Source organism: Gopherus evgoodei, chromosome 3 (genome assembly GCF_007399415.2).
Source record: "Gopherus evgoodei ecotype Sinaloan lineage chromosome 3, rGopEvg1_v1.p, whole genome shotgun sequence".
NCBI lineage: Eukaryota > Metazoa > Chordata > Testudines > Testudinidae > Gopherus > Gopherus evgoodei.
The window spans coordinates 90086932-90100543 of NC_044324.1; the positions used below are offsets into that span (position 1 = coordinate 90086932).

A 13612-nucleotide genomic window follows, 5' to 3' on the forward strand; every position below is an offset into this window, starting at 1 on the left:
TCACATGCATCAACTGCAGTATGCAAGTTTTCTTCATAACAGTACACCATTAACTGATATTTAAAGAAAAGCAATTGCTCACCAATGCCATAGAAGACACACACAGCCAAGAGTTTTAGCTTACAGGAGGGAGAGGGAGAATGGTGGTTGATTAGACAGGTTGCTATGTTACAAATATCAGAATACTTAAGTGTCCTTATGACAGGGCAGCCCCACCCCACACTAGCCCCAGCAGCATCAGACCAGTAGCTCTGACGGCGCAAGCTCCGCCCCAGCCGTACTGGGCATGCTCCAAGTGCTCCGGCAGTATAAAAGGAGGGAACTCAGCTCAATCTGGGCTGGCAGCCGCTTGGGAAGGACCCAACTGGGAAGCTCGTACAGAGGACCAGCCACCAGCCTGGAAGTTGCCGGGAACTGAAGCTTCTCCTGGCCAGCATGAAGCCCTACTACGGGAGGAGCCCACAGAACCTAGGGACTCATGGGAGATCCCAACTCTCAAGCCGGTAGGAAGCGACCTAGGGGGGTGATGGACTGGTACCTTGCCCCCGGTAAGCCTCAGTGTGTTTCAGTAGGACCCCTCCGCTGAGCCAGTGGCAAGGTCCTACATCGCTGTTAGGGCCAGGGCCCGGCAAAGTGGGAGAGACTCTGGCAATTAGGCTGTACTGCCCTGCAACCAGGGGTGATTCTATGGACTCTGGCCACTAGGCCACACTGCCCTGCTACCAGGGGCGTAAACTCTCACAGTCCTGTTCTAACATTTCAAAATACAGTAAAAGCTGTTTTATATGGCATGTTGGTAGAATGGGGGGTGCCAAGAAGCAAAAAAATGCTGGTTAATTTAAGAGGGAGGGACATTGGGTGCATGAGGTGGTGCAGGCTCTGAGAAAGAATTTGGGTGCAGCAGGGGGCTTGGGGCATGGGAAGAGGTGCAGCGTGACAGATCCAGGGGTGCTCACCTCGGGTGGCTCCCTGCAAGCGGTGACCTGTCCCAGGTGCCCCTAGGCAGAGGCACAGCAAGTGGCTCTGCACACTGCCCCCGATCTGTGCCGAGTGCTGCCTTCACAGCTCCCATTCGCCAGGAACAATGGCCAATGGGAGCTATAGGGACAGTGCCTGTGGCTGGAGGCAGCACACAGACCTGCCTGCTGCGCCTCCACCTAGGACCTGACTGAGGTGAGCAGCCCCCAATCCAGCACTCCACATCCTGTCCCGTGCCCTGCACCCTCTCCCACGCCCAAACCCCTCCCAGAGCCCGTGTTCCACACCCCCTCCCATGCCAACCAGACTATAAACCAGACTTTCAATGAAGATCAGATATGCCGGTTCACAGAGCTTGCCAGTTGGTGAAGTGCCAAATAAAAAGACTTTTACTCTATATGGAAGAAAGGATGATCCACTGGTACATCAAGCTCAAAATACCTGGGTTAAGTTCCCTGTTCCACCACAGTTTACGTGTGTTAGCTTAGGCAAGCCACTTAGTCCCTTTGGGTATGTCAACACAGCATGCAGCAGCATGTGTCCAAGCTCAGGTCAACAGATTCAGGGTCGCACTACAGATAGGTGCAGGGATAGTGCTTTCAAGTTCCAGCTTAGGCTGGAGCTTGGGCTATGAAGCCCATTCCCGTCCCCAGGCTTCAAAGAGCAAAGTGGTCAGGGTGAAAGGCACATCTTGTTAATTTCATGGGGATTTTTCCTTTACTGCAAGAAAGCATAATTGTTGACAGCAATAATCTGTTCTTTTAACAAAATAATCCAGCCCTAGAATCCCTGCTAATATTATGCCTACCTTTAAAGGGGCAACTTGAAGAGTCAGATTTTCTCCTGAAAATTCTGTAACTATTACCATTAAAACCATCACTTAAGATAACTGAAAAGTATTTTCTTCATTTTTTCCTTCATTTCACTGTTTACTTGACATAGCATATTTTCAGTTCCACTTCTTCACTGATGGTTAATTGCATTTCCCACCATCTGCACTAGCATAACATCACTCACATATGCTGCCCTAGGGAACTTATAAGTATATTCTTTCCCAGGTCCTTGAAGAGGGTGTCTGCCAGTCAGACAACAAGAAAAGTGGAGAGTGAAGAAGCAACAGACATGCATGTACACAGAGAAAAGGGTCAGAGGAGAGGCAGCGAGTCAGGGCTCTTAAGTGGTGTTATTCTCAAGATACCCAAAAAAACCCACACTTAACCAGCCATCAGCAGGATAGCTAAAGAAATCCACTACCAAATAAGAGGAGCACAGCTAGGCCAAGCCCTCTTAGCCTAATATTACATGTATGGTATTAGTAGGACATGCCTACACTAAGATAAGTCGACCTATGGTAGGTCGACTTTAGCCACCACAGTAACTAATGCAGTGGCTATATGTCCACATTATCCTATTTCTGTCAGTGGTGCACATCCTCACCAGGAGCACTTCCACCGACTGAAGAGGGGCAGTGTGGAAGACTGAGAGCCAGGCCAAACGTACCAGGAGCGGGGGGGGGGGGGGGGGGGGGCAGGTACGGAAGCCGCCCAGGCTTCTCAACTCTGGTGAGGAGATCCACACCCGGAGTCCAGTCAGCTACTGTGCTCCAGGGTTCCCAGTGTGGAGCCTAGGTGGCAGCCCGGCTTGGAGCGAAGACCAGGAAGCATCAATTTCATGCCCCCAGCAGACAAGAGTGACAGCTGACAGAAGGACTGCACTGTCAGCACAAACATGCATCGTCCTAACTATGTCAACATGCCTCTTGTTGAGGTGGTTGTCTTATGTCGGCATAGCAGGGGAGTTACATCGGCAGGAGGAGCATTTCAGTGTGTACACCTATACAGTTTACTCAACAAAAACTCACTTTTGTCAACAAAACTGTAGTGTAAACAAGGCCTGAGTTGTCTTTGTCTTGCAGATGATGTTCCTTCAGGGAACATAGTTAATTTCTTTAACTAAATATCAATCCTAACAGTGAAATCCCTTCAACTTTGTCTTCCAGATCCTGAATAATCCAATCCATGCTTTACTCCTTTAACGTATTTACCTTTTTCGTTGTCATGTGTTGTATTACATACACTTACAATACTGCAATACGTTTTATTATTATTAGCCACTAAATAAAATCTCTCCAACTATCAAACTATGATTAGCAAAAATGCTTAAGTGGTCGTAGAAATTTGTTTACTGCTTGGTTGTATTTAGATCAATATTCTAAAATTTAAAAAGTAAATATCCCACAAATTCATGGTACACATTCTGTGGTTTTATTTATACTTTCAAAAGTGCAAAATATATAATTTAAGCAGTATGCAAACCAAAATCATAAACATTCTTAAAACAGGTCTATAATCTGTGTTCAGCAAAATCAGCATGCTTTGAGAAGGTAACAGTTTTCTTACCCATTTCTAGCTGCCAAATGAAGGGGTGTACATCCCGAAATATCTTGGTAGTTAGGATTTGCTCCCTTTTTTAACAGCAGAACTAGACATTCAACTGATCCACAGCTTGGATGGAGGTATGGGAAGAAAGAAAGGAAATGGCAAAATCAGTAAAGTGAAACTTTCATGGTAAACCACAGCAAGCACTTTTAAGAGTCAAATTCTACACTAACTTACACTATCATGCAACTTCATTAACTTCCAGAGGTTGAAGTCAGCACAAAATTTGGCTCTAATGTCACTAGGGTTTTTACAATTTGAAAGCTTAAAAAAAAAAAAAGACATTTTGCTGGAATGAGAACTGATTATATAATATTTGGTTAACATTACAAGGAAAGAAAGAGTTACTAATCTTAGCTTAATGGACTTAAGACCAAATTGCAGAAGCAGGTGCAAGGAAACCTCAAAGATATAGGCTTTCCCCACCCTTGGTATTATGTTTGTTTCCCTCAGCCAATTTGTCCTTTTGCAGCATCAAACCTCTAACACACTTTAATACAAAATTACTTGTTTAAAAAAAAAAGTTAGAGGTTTAGTTTTCAGAAGGAAGGTAAATACTCAAATGTAAGCACAGCAAAAAGAAAAAACAAAGACTGAGGGTTACAGGATCCATCCAAATACCTGAGTCTGCCATTAGTTTTGTTGCATAACTTTCTCTTTATTTTCTGTTTGCAATTTAATTGGTCATTATTAGGGCTGTCAAGTGATTAAAAATATTAAAAGCGTGATTTAAAAAAATTAATCTCGATTAATCACACTGTTAAACAGAATACCATTTAAATATATTGATGTATTTTAAACTTTCAAATATATTTATTTCAATCACAACACCGAATACCAACTGTAGGGCTCACTTTATCTTTTTGCTTACAATTATTTGAACTTTAAAATGAAAAGTATATTTCAATTCACCTAATTCGAGTACTGTAGTGCAACCTCTTTATAATGAAAGTTGAACTTACAGATGTAGAATTACGTACAAAAAAACTGCATTCAAAAATAAAAATGTAAAACTTTAGAGCAGGGGTCGACAACCTTTCAGAAGTGGTGTGCTGAGTCTTCATTTATTCACTCCAATTTAAGGTTTTGCGTGCCAGTAATACACTAACATTTTTAGAAGGTTTCTTTCTATATGTCTACATTATATACCTAAACTACTGTTGTATGTAAACAAGGTTTTTTAAATGTTTAAGAAGCTTCATTTAAAATTATATTAAAATGCAGATCTTATCAGTTTAGTGCAGTGGTTCTTAATCTGGAGTGCATGCACCTCCAGGGGGTGTGAGATGCCCTTTCTGGGGGTGTGAGACATGCAAGATTTTTTTTAGAAGGTAAATCAAACACAAATTAAGCACAGGCACATAAATACAACTATTTTGTTTCATCAAACCTATGTATTTAGTAACACTTTAATGATTACTGTAATATACAAAGTTAAGTTTTTAAGCTAACTGTAGCGTAATTTTTTAGAAGGGGTGCGAGAACATATTTTGAGAACTCCAGACCATCAGCAGGCTGAGTGGGGCTGGGTGTAGTGTATTAAATTGCTCCCCGTAGGAACATGCTACGTAAAGTGTACTACTTATAAAATATCTGGGTTGGAAGGGACCTCAGGAGGTCATCTAGTCTAACCCCCTGCTCAGAGCATGACACATCCCCAGACAGATTTTTGCCCCAGATCCCTAAATGGCCCCCTCAAGGATTGAATTCACAACCTGGGTTTAGCAGGCCAATGCTCAAACCATTATCCTTCCCTTACGGCTGCCAGTCCTGATGCTCTGGGTGGCATGGTAAGAGGACAGGGAAGAGGGGTGGTTGGACAGGCATGGGAGTCCCAGGGGGCCTGTCAGGGCCAGGGGTATGGATAGGGGTCAGGGCAGTCAGGGGACAGGGAGCAGGATCTCGGGGGGTGGACAGAGGTGAGTGGCCTTGGGAGGAGGCAATTAAGAGACAAGGAGCAGGGAGGCATTGGTCGGGGACAAGCCTATTTTTACTACCTGACAGGTTCAAAATAAATTTGACATCACGCATTTCATATTTACAGGCAAGGACTTCAGCCTGGATCTAAAAGCATCAGAAATATTCAGTACACAGCCTCAAATTCTTCCCTGTCTGCTCATAACTGAGCAGAGAAGTACCTGCCCACCATATTATGACAGTAAAGCATCAGATCAGTAGTGGAGTACTTCCCACTTCCATGATGTAATTACCATGAGACGGAATGACTGAATGCTTCCAAAAAAAAGCCAACTGTCTACTAGAGAGGGAGAAAGCAAGTCTGGAATAGCAAAGCTCAGGCAGCTAGCAATTGCAGAGGTAACTCTTTCACCAACAAACCATAAACAGGCTTCATTCCTCCCACAGCAGTCTTATTTCAAAAATGATGAAAAAGCAACCATCAGTAGCTAATGTTTCCTATAAAAAAGCTTGTCAGGATATGGAAGGCACTTGAAATCCTGATTGTAAGCTTCCTGGTTTTATGTTATGTTATTCTTGAAAGTGCAAATGTGCACACCAGTAATTAAGTCAAGAAAGGTTAGGGGAAAAAAATATAGCAACAAATATGCACTGAAGGTTTTTCCAATTTAATGCTCTAGATTTCTGTGGTAATGTAATTCTTTAAGTCATCTCCCTGACTACTCAAAAGTGCTAAATCTTACTTTGCCGCAATATGAAGCAAGCTCCTCTTCACACGTCCAAATGCATAATTCACATCAAATTTTGAATTTGACAGTAGCTCTGAAACAGACCTTAAGCAGATAAAACTGTGTTAGGGGAAAAAGTCTAAAGATAGTTTCACCCACTTTCGATATGCATCACAACATAAAGTATTCAGTCATACAGATAAAATGTATCTGTTTTACAATTGTCTCAGTGTACCATTTTTCTCCCTTACAACCTATAACCAAAGCAGAGCTCCACAGCTCTGTTAAAATACCTGAATACTAACCTGCAATGCCCTTGCTCTTCCACTTTCTAGTTCAAACTGACATCAACAAATATGCCATATTGTGTGGTTATTTTGAATGAACATTAATGTAGACTAGCACAAGAGGTTCAAGACATTTCTTTACTGTGATAAGCACTGTACTGACTTTGCTTTGGACAGTTATAAACAAATGTATGCCAATACTTCTCCCCATTCGACTACATGTTCCCTTCCACATTTCTGGCAAGTTCCCTATGCATACACCAAGTTTAGAAGGAAAAAGTGACTGTATAATGAAATTTAAAGAAGACTGTTAGACTGAATTTCCATTATTATGCAAGAAGTCTGACACATAAGACATACGGTTTTATAAGTCTGGATGGATCACAGAATTAACTAAAAGATACACACATTTCAAACTAGGCTCAAGCTGAAACAACCTGGTGACTTGCAGTTCTGTTGGTGCTGTCCAGGAGGCCGCGTAATTGAAACTCTAGTATACGTGTCACCATAAACATATTGTGGAGAAGGAACAACATCCATGCTGATATCAGATCAACAAATTTCAGCACTTCTTACATGCCTACAAAACTCAAAAAGGGCAGGGAAGTAGCAGCAAACCCACTTGACACATCCCTCAGACAGATTCCAACAGCTTCCCCACTTCCTAAACAGCTATCATTTAAGCCATCAGTCTTGTCTGATCAGTACATGCTGGACAATCTCCTCTACAGATAAGATACTATGAGTTTCAATATCAACAGTACATCAACTCCTAGTGATGCATCTCATTCACAAAGAAACCACCATTGTTCTGTTCTCCCAGTACTCATTATATACTGGCTCCTTCTCCATCACTTCAAACTCCTTGTCTTAAGCACACACACGGGCATTTACAGGATTGAGTCAACCAGATTTCTCAGGTACATAAAGTATATACACAGTCATATGCAAGTTGAGTATTCAGCAGGCTGGGCCCCAGCTATGCAAAAATCCTCTCTCTGGGCAGGTCTACACTACAAACTTGCATCAGCACAACTATATCAATGCAGATGTGACACTGTAGTGCTTCTGGAGAAGACACTCTAGGCGAAAAACACCTCTGCAAAAGGCAGTAGCTATGTCGACAGGAAAAGCTCTGCCACTGACATACTGCTGTCTACACAGGGGACTACGGTCAATATAACCACGTTAATAGGGGTGTGAAATCCACACCAGTAAGCAACATAGTTGTACCAAAGAACGTACGTAGTACAGACCTGGCTTTTGTCACCCTGGATGGCAGCTCAGCAAGAGAAACCCTGGAGCCAACACTACTTTAATAAATACAGCTCTATTAAACATGTTGCTTTCTATGCCCTTAAAAATATTTAGTTTTAGACTACTACTACGGAAGATGTTTATTATTACCATTTAGACTGATGTTACAGACAGACTAATGTTTGCAACCTTACAAATAAGGTAATTTAAAAAAATAGTAATTTATGCACAAACCTGTAGGAAGAAACACTCACCTGTGCTGGTCAGCCATAACCATTGGCATTAGTGTGTAGACAGCAGTTTCATTATCTATGCAGAAATTAGAGTTTCAGTTACCATAACATCTTATGTGTAAATTTATCCAGTAGTTATTGTCTGTTTTTAGAAGTTACTGTAGATGAATAAACTATCTACACTCTACAATAGATCTAGATATACATATGACAGAAATAAATTGAACAATTCTAAAAGAAAAGCTACTGCTGTTTATATGGAAAATGTTAAAATATTTTAGGATGTAGTACTGATATTACTGTAGGTGAAAACAAACTGTTCTTTCTAAATAAGAAAAATGTATGTTGATTTATTTTTAGATTTTTTTATTTTTTGTCTATACTTTTATCCTTCTGATTGCTGCCAAGTTCTCATTACTGAATTGTCTCAGTATCATGTAAGTTAATTTAAAAGTGAAGGATATTTTAGATTTCCTGTATTTACACTTTATTTCCATTGTTGTGTTACTGATGTTACTAAAAATGATTTTTTTTTCCAAATCTAATCTACTTAATACTATTAATGCCTTTTTGTCTCAACTTATATACTGAAAAAGTCAATTTCCCCCTTTTGTTTCTAGACCTTTACACTTTTTGGTTCTGACAAAACCTGGTTCTAGTTCTGACTAGCACAAAGCTACAGTGTTTGGGTTCAAACACTGTAGAAGAATTACTGATGAGGGAATTCTGCACCAAAGTATAAAAATTCAGCACACAATATTTTAAAATTCTGTACAATTCTGCATATTTTATTTGTCAAATAAATATGGAGGTGCCTACATGGCAGAGGGAGATCACCCTGCAGCCCTCCCACCCTGGGACATGGACTCAACGGTGAGGCTGGACCCGACCCTGACAGTGCAAGGCCTGGGCCTGGCCCAGAAACACCCTAGGGCCCTGCATCTCCACACCAAGATAGCAAGTAAGAGGAACAAAGTCTCACATGCACCCCCAGCCTTGGCTTCCAATCCATGTGTGTGGCAAGCAGGCTCAGCCTGGCAGGATCCAAGTGTGGAGGAACTTAGTATGGGGGGGATCCAGGTGAGGAGCAATCTGGATGCACAGGGACACACTGAGGGGGTTCTGGGTGCCAGAGAAGGGGATGGGGATTCAGCAGGGTGAGTATGGAGGGGATGAGCTCAATGGGAGATGGATCTGGAAGGAAGTGGGGCTTGGTGTCCAGGTGCAGTTGGTTGTGGTTCAGCGGGGTTGGGGTGCAGGTGCAGAGTGTTCATCAGGGTAGTTCAGGTGCAGAGGAGGTGGACTCGTCAGGGGGAACAGAGGTAAAGGTCCAGATGCAGGAGGATATTCTCAGTGGGAGGGTTCTGGGTGCAGGTGACTTGGAAGGGGGAGGTTTTCTGGGTGGACTGGGAAGCAAGTCCCCATACAGTGGCCCCTCCCTCAGCATGATGTGGGAAGGGAGAGGAGGGACACACCTTATGAGGTTTCTGGGGGTGGATCTGAACCATCCCGAGTCACTCCTTGCAGGGGAAGAGGAAGTCCTGTCCCCCCTGACCCCCTGCCCAGCCAGGACTAGCAGCTGAGCCTGACTGATTACTGATGAGTGGAAGTCTTTTTCCTGCCAAGTTGAGGGGGCCTAAGCCATTAGCTTCTGAGAATTAAAACTTTCATTTCTATCCATTACAGATTACACCCTTCTAAACGTGAACAGATACTATCTTCCTGAGTCTGCAGACGTACGACACTCATGCCTCTGCACAGATTTCTCAAACAGCTGCAAAATGAAAATAAAGGCTTATCTGCACACAGGCATTACATCAGTTTAACATAATCTGGTTTAAATCAGTACAACTTTTGCACTTGAACTCTTTGATATCAGTTTATAACTGACCCAAAGAAGGGCTCTTTGTAACCCTGAAAGCTTCTCTCTCTCATCAGCAGAAGCTGGTTCAAGAAAAAAAATAATACCTCACACATCTTGTCTCTCTAATGCCTGGGACCAACCCAGCTAAGACAACATTGCATAGAACTGTTTATGTCAATTCAGAGTACACCTGTGTATTGTTCATACAAAGTTGCAACAGTTTAACAAAGTCAGTATCACTGAAGGTTATATGATTTTATGTCAGTACAACTTTCTGTTTAGACCAAGCCTAAAAGGATTATTCAGTGTTTACTGCTGCTCTTCAGAAGCCAGAGGTTAACTCCTTTCCTCCTCAGTATTAGTTACTATGGTAAAGCAAATAAATAAAAGCATGAGGGAAGGACCCCCCCCCCCCCCCTCAGAGTAGCCAGAATGCTTGAGGCAGGGCAAGGGGGAGGAAGAGGAAAAGGAAAATTCTTCCTCCCTTCCAGTAGGAAAAGAGAGGAATGGAGAGTCACTAGCCACAGAACAGTCTAAAACAAGCCCCTTAGGGTCCAGGGACAGTATATCAGTAAGGTTGTCCAAACTACAAGCACCATAGTGCCACAGCTATGCCACTATCCTGCTTGTAGGGTAGAGATCAAGGGAAGGTTTTTTTCCACCGCTTGTAGTAAACCCATCCCCTCACGAGGTGCTAGCTAAGTCAACAGAAGAACTGTTCTAGCCACTTAGTGGTGTCTACCCTGGGTCAACTGAACTACATCTTTTTCCACACCCCTACATTAACCGACATTTCAGGGGCAGCCCAGGTTCAGAATCCCAATCATCCTTCCCAGGCCCAACGCAGCCCGGTGGGGCCCGGACTTCTCACTGGAGCTCTGCCCTGGTCCTAGCTCGTGACCCCAAGCTATGGCCCACAGGAGCATCGAGCCCGAGATTGATGCCAGGACACGTCCCAAGTTTTCCAGACGCTGGCACGGGCATCATGGCCGGCAGGCCCCTCCTGACTGATGGCGACGTGCCAGAAGCCAGTCCCCGGGCAAGCCGGGCTGCGGTGAGGGGCGCCGCAGGGAAACGCCCCAGCGCAGATGCGGGGGCTGCCAGGCGGAGGGTTATGGAGTAAGCGGGCCGGGCCCCGAGGCAACTGCTGCGGCGAGTCACCCCGCGCTGGGAGCCGCCGGCGGGGAACGCAGCTCCCGCTGCTGAGCGGGCACGGGCGCCCCTGGCCGGGGGGTGGCGCTGGCCCGAGGACCCCCCGCTCCCCTCTTACCTTCGGGAAGCTCCACGGTGCGGGCGCGGCGCAGGGACCTGGTGAGACGGTTGAGCTGCTCCATGGCTCTCTCCATCCTCGGGGGGCCCCGCTCCGCCCAGAGCCGTTGACCCGCCTCAGCCCATCCCGGCGCCGGTTGCCTGCGGCCAGAGGGGAGCCCGCGGCCCTCTGCGCGGGCTCACACCCACACGGGCCCAGAGCCGCGGCGCATGCGCGCTCCTATGCGCGTGCGCACCAGCGAAAGGGCGCCGCACTGAAGTGGCTGCCCGTACCCGCAACAGCGCCCAACAGCACTGGGCGGGGGGAGGAGGGGAGGGGGCGTGGCTAGGAGCTGTGGGCGGGGCAGGAGCCGAACGGGTGAGCTCGGTAGGAGCTGGTTCAGCAGCGTGGGAGGGGGGGGTTGGGGGTGCGAGTGAGTGAGTGAGGAAGGTGCAGGCGCAGATGCTGCTCTCTGAGGCTAGGGCCTGAGAAAGCGCAGCGGGAGGAAACTGTCCAGGGGCTAATACTGAGCCAACACTGTAGTGCCTGCACCCCTGAAAATATTAGTGCCCCCCCACACCCTTCGGTTTCCTTCCCATGTCCGCAAGGACGGGAGGGTGCTTGTGTCGCTGGGTGCTGTTGCGAGAAGACTGCGTCCCCCGGTGATTGTGCGTTGTGGACTAGGAAATTAATTTGCCTATCATGTGACTGAATAAAGATCATAGTAGACACCAGAAGAAATTGCACTGAATTATGCAGTTTCTGGGTGTAGAGCTGAACCCTGCAAATATGCGTGAGCTACGTCTTACTGCCATGAGTAGTCCAACTGAAATCCGTATAGCTACTCCTAGTAAAGGTCAGACTTATGTAAGTGTAAACGGTATCAGGCCCCCAAGATACTGCTAAAATTCTTTGAGTAGGTCCCTTCTTTTTAAGTAGATTATTTTCACAAAAGGATATTGGAAAACTTGAGTGATATTAGCATTAAGAATACTGAAGAGAACGAGGCAGCAGTAGTCAGGTATGAAGACGACGTTGATGACTTGAAAAGGATTTCTGCAGTGAAAAAGGAGAGTTAAGGGCAGATTTGGGAGCTATTACAGAGATTAAACCAGCAGGATTTAATAACAGTAACCATAATGCAACAGAGAATAGAGTGACAGGAGAAGCAGAGAACAGATGAGCACATGAAAATACATACTTTCAAAGTGTATTATTTGTTTCTTGTATTTCAGTAGAAAATAGAGGTCCCAATCAAGTATCATTGAGCTAGGTATTGTATATACATAAAAGTGTGAAAAATGGGAAAATCATGTTAAAAAAAGAAAATATAGAACTGATGTGGAGGCACACAAACATACATAAACTAATGTAGTAAGTTTTAATATTGAAAAATGATATTAAAAGTAATTCACCATTGGATAAAATGTACAGGCAATGCTGAAAAGTCCACTCCATTTTTTTACGAGTAAATGCAATTTTAAAAAATATTCACAGTGTTATAAAAAAAAGTATAATACCTTTTTAAATAAATTTATGTAGCATGTAAGCTATTTTGAAAATCCTAACAAAGTTATTTACAGATGCAGCCTGATGATTACACATAGAAATATAAATGAAAGGCTACATATAAACACAATAAATGAAATGGCTGTTAACAAAGCACATATTTTGTTGACTCAAAAGAATTACTTAAAAGTATTCAAAAGTAGCTGGTCTGTTTGTTAGTCAATTGTGTACTTGCATATAACTGATTAGCATGCTTACACTGATTTTAAGAAGTTAAGAATGATAAGCTATAAGTGCATAGTTTTGTGTGCCCAACTTTAAATATTTGACTACATTATGTTTACATTTTTGATCAGTCTAAAAAAGGAAAAATTATGGTATCCTGTGTCAATCCAATCCTGACTCAAACAAAACTCTGGGTGTTTATAGCCAGACTGCAGTCAACTCTTAGCCCTGGTCTACACGACAGAGTTAGGTCGATGTAAGGCAGCTTATGCTTACCTAACTCTGTAAGCATCTACACTAAACTGTTGCTCCCACTGATGTAACTCACCCACCACACTGATTTAATAACTCCAACTCCTTGGGAGGTGCAGAGTCAATGTTAATGTAGTTAGATCGACGCAATGTCAGTGTAGACACTGCATTACTTACATCAACTGTTGCTACCTGTCAGAAATCATCCCACAGTGCCCCACAATGACAGTTAAATCAGTGCAGTCACTCCGGGTGAGGACAACACAAGGAGCATAGTGTGAACATGCAAAAGTAATTTAATTACTGCGGTGGCTGTATGCTGATGTAACTTAGGTCGACATAATTTTGTCATGTAGACATACCATGAAGTTATCAGATGGCTTCTAGTTTTTGTATCATATTTATTCACAACATTTTAAAAGGTAATTGAGATGCTGATTGTGCCTACAAGACGATAAAGTAAACACCCTATTGATGATGAATAAGGGAAATTCACACTTTCTAAGGCTCAGTTTTTCATTACATATAACTGATACAAATAAAGCAGATGTTTAAATTCTGAAGGCTGCCTTCAGCAAGAGAAAAAAAAGGTAGAAATGAAATGAAAGATCAGACTCAGGCTTGGTCGACACTACAGAGTTAGGTCGACATAAGCTGCCTTATATCGACCTGACT

The 13612-nt window shown here is 43.8% G+C and overlaps 1 protein-coding gene across 3 annotated transcripts in view; it reads right to left on the reverse strand.

Moving 5' to 3' along the window:
• HACE1 (HECT domain and ankyrin repeat containing E3 ubiquitin protein ligase 1) overlaps window positions 1–11168 on the reverse strand; it is a 93128-nt gene extending 81960 nt beyond the window's left edge. For 2 of the 3 annotated variants that reach the window (XM_030556017.1, XM_030556015.1), the window contains exons 1-4: window positions 10973–11168; window positions 7860–7914; window positions 6077–6166; window positions 3378–3482 (exon numbers count right to left, since the gene is read on the reverse strand). In XM_030556017.1, the coding sequence (XP_030411877.1) occupies window positions 3378–3482; window positions 6077–6166; window positions 7860–7914; window positions 10973–11048 (326 nt within the window). In that variant the 5' untranslated portion in view covers window positions 11049–11168. The remainder of the gene's footprint in view (window positions 1–3377; window positions 3483–6076; window positions 6167–7859; window positions 7915–10972) is intronic. The other variant, XM_030556016.1, reaches the window with a different exon arrangement.
• Window positions 11169–13612: the final 2444 nt, after the last annotated feature.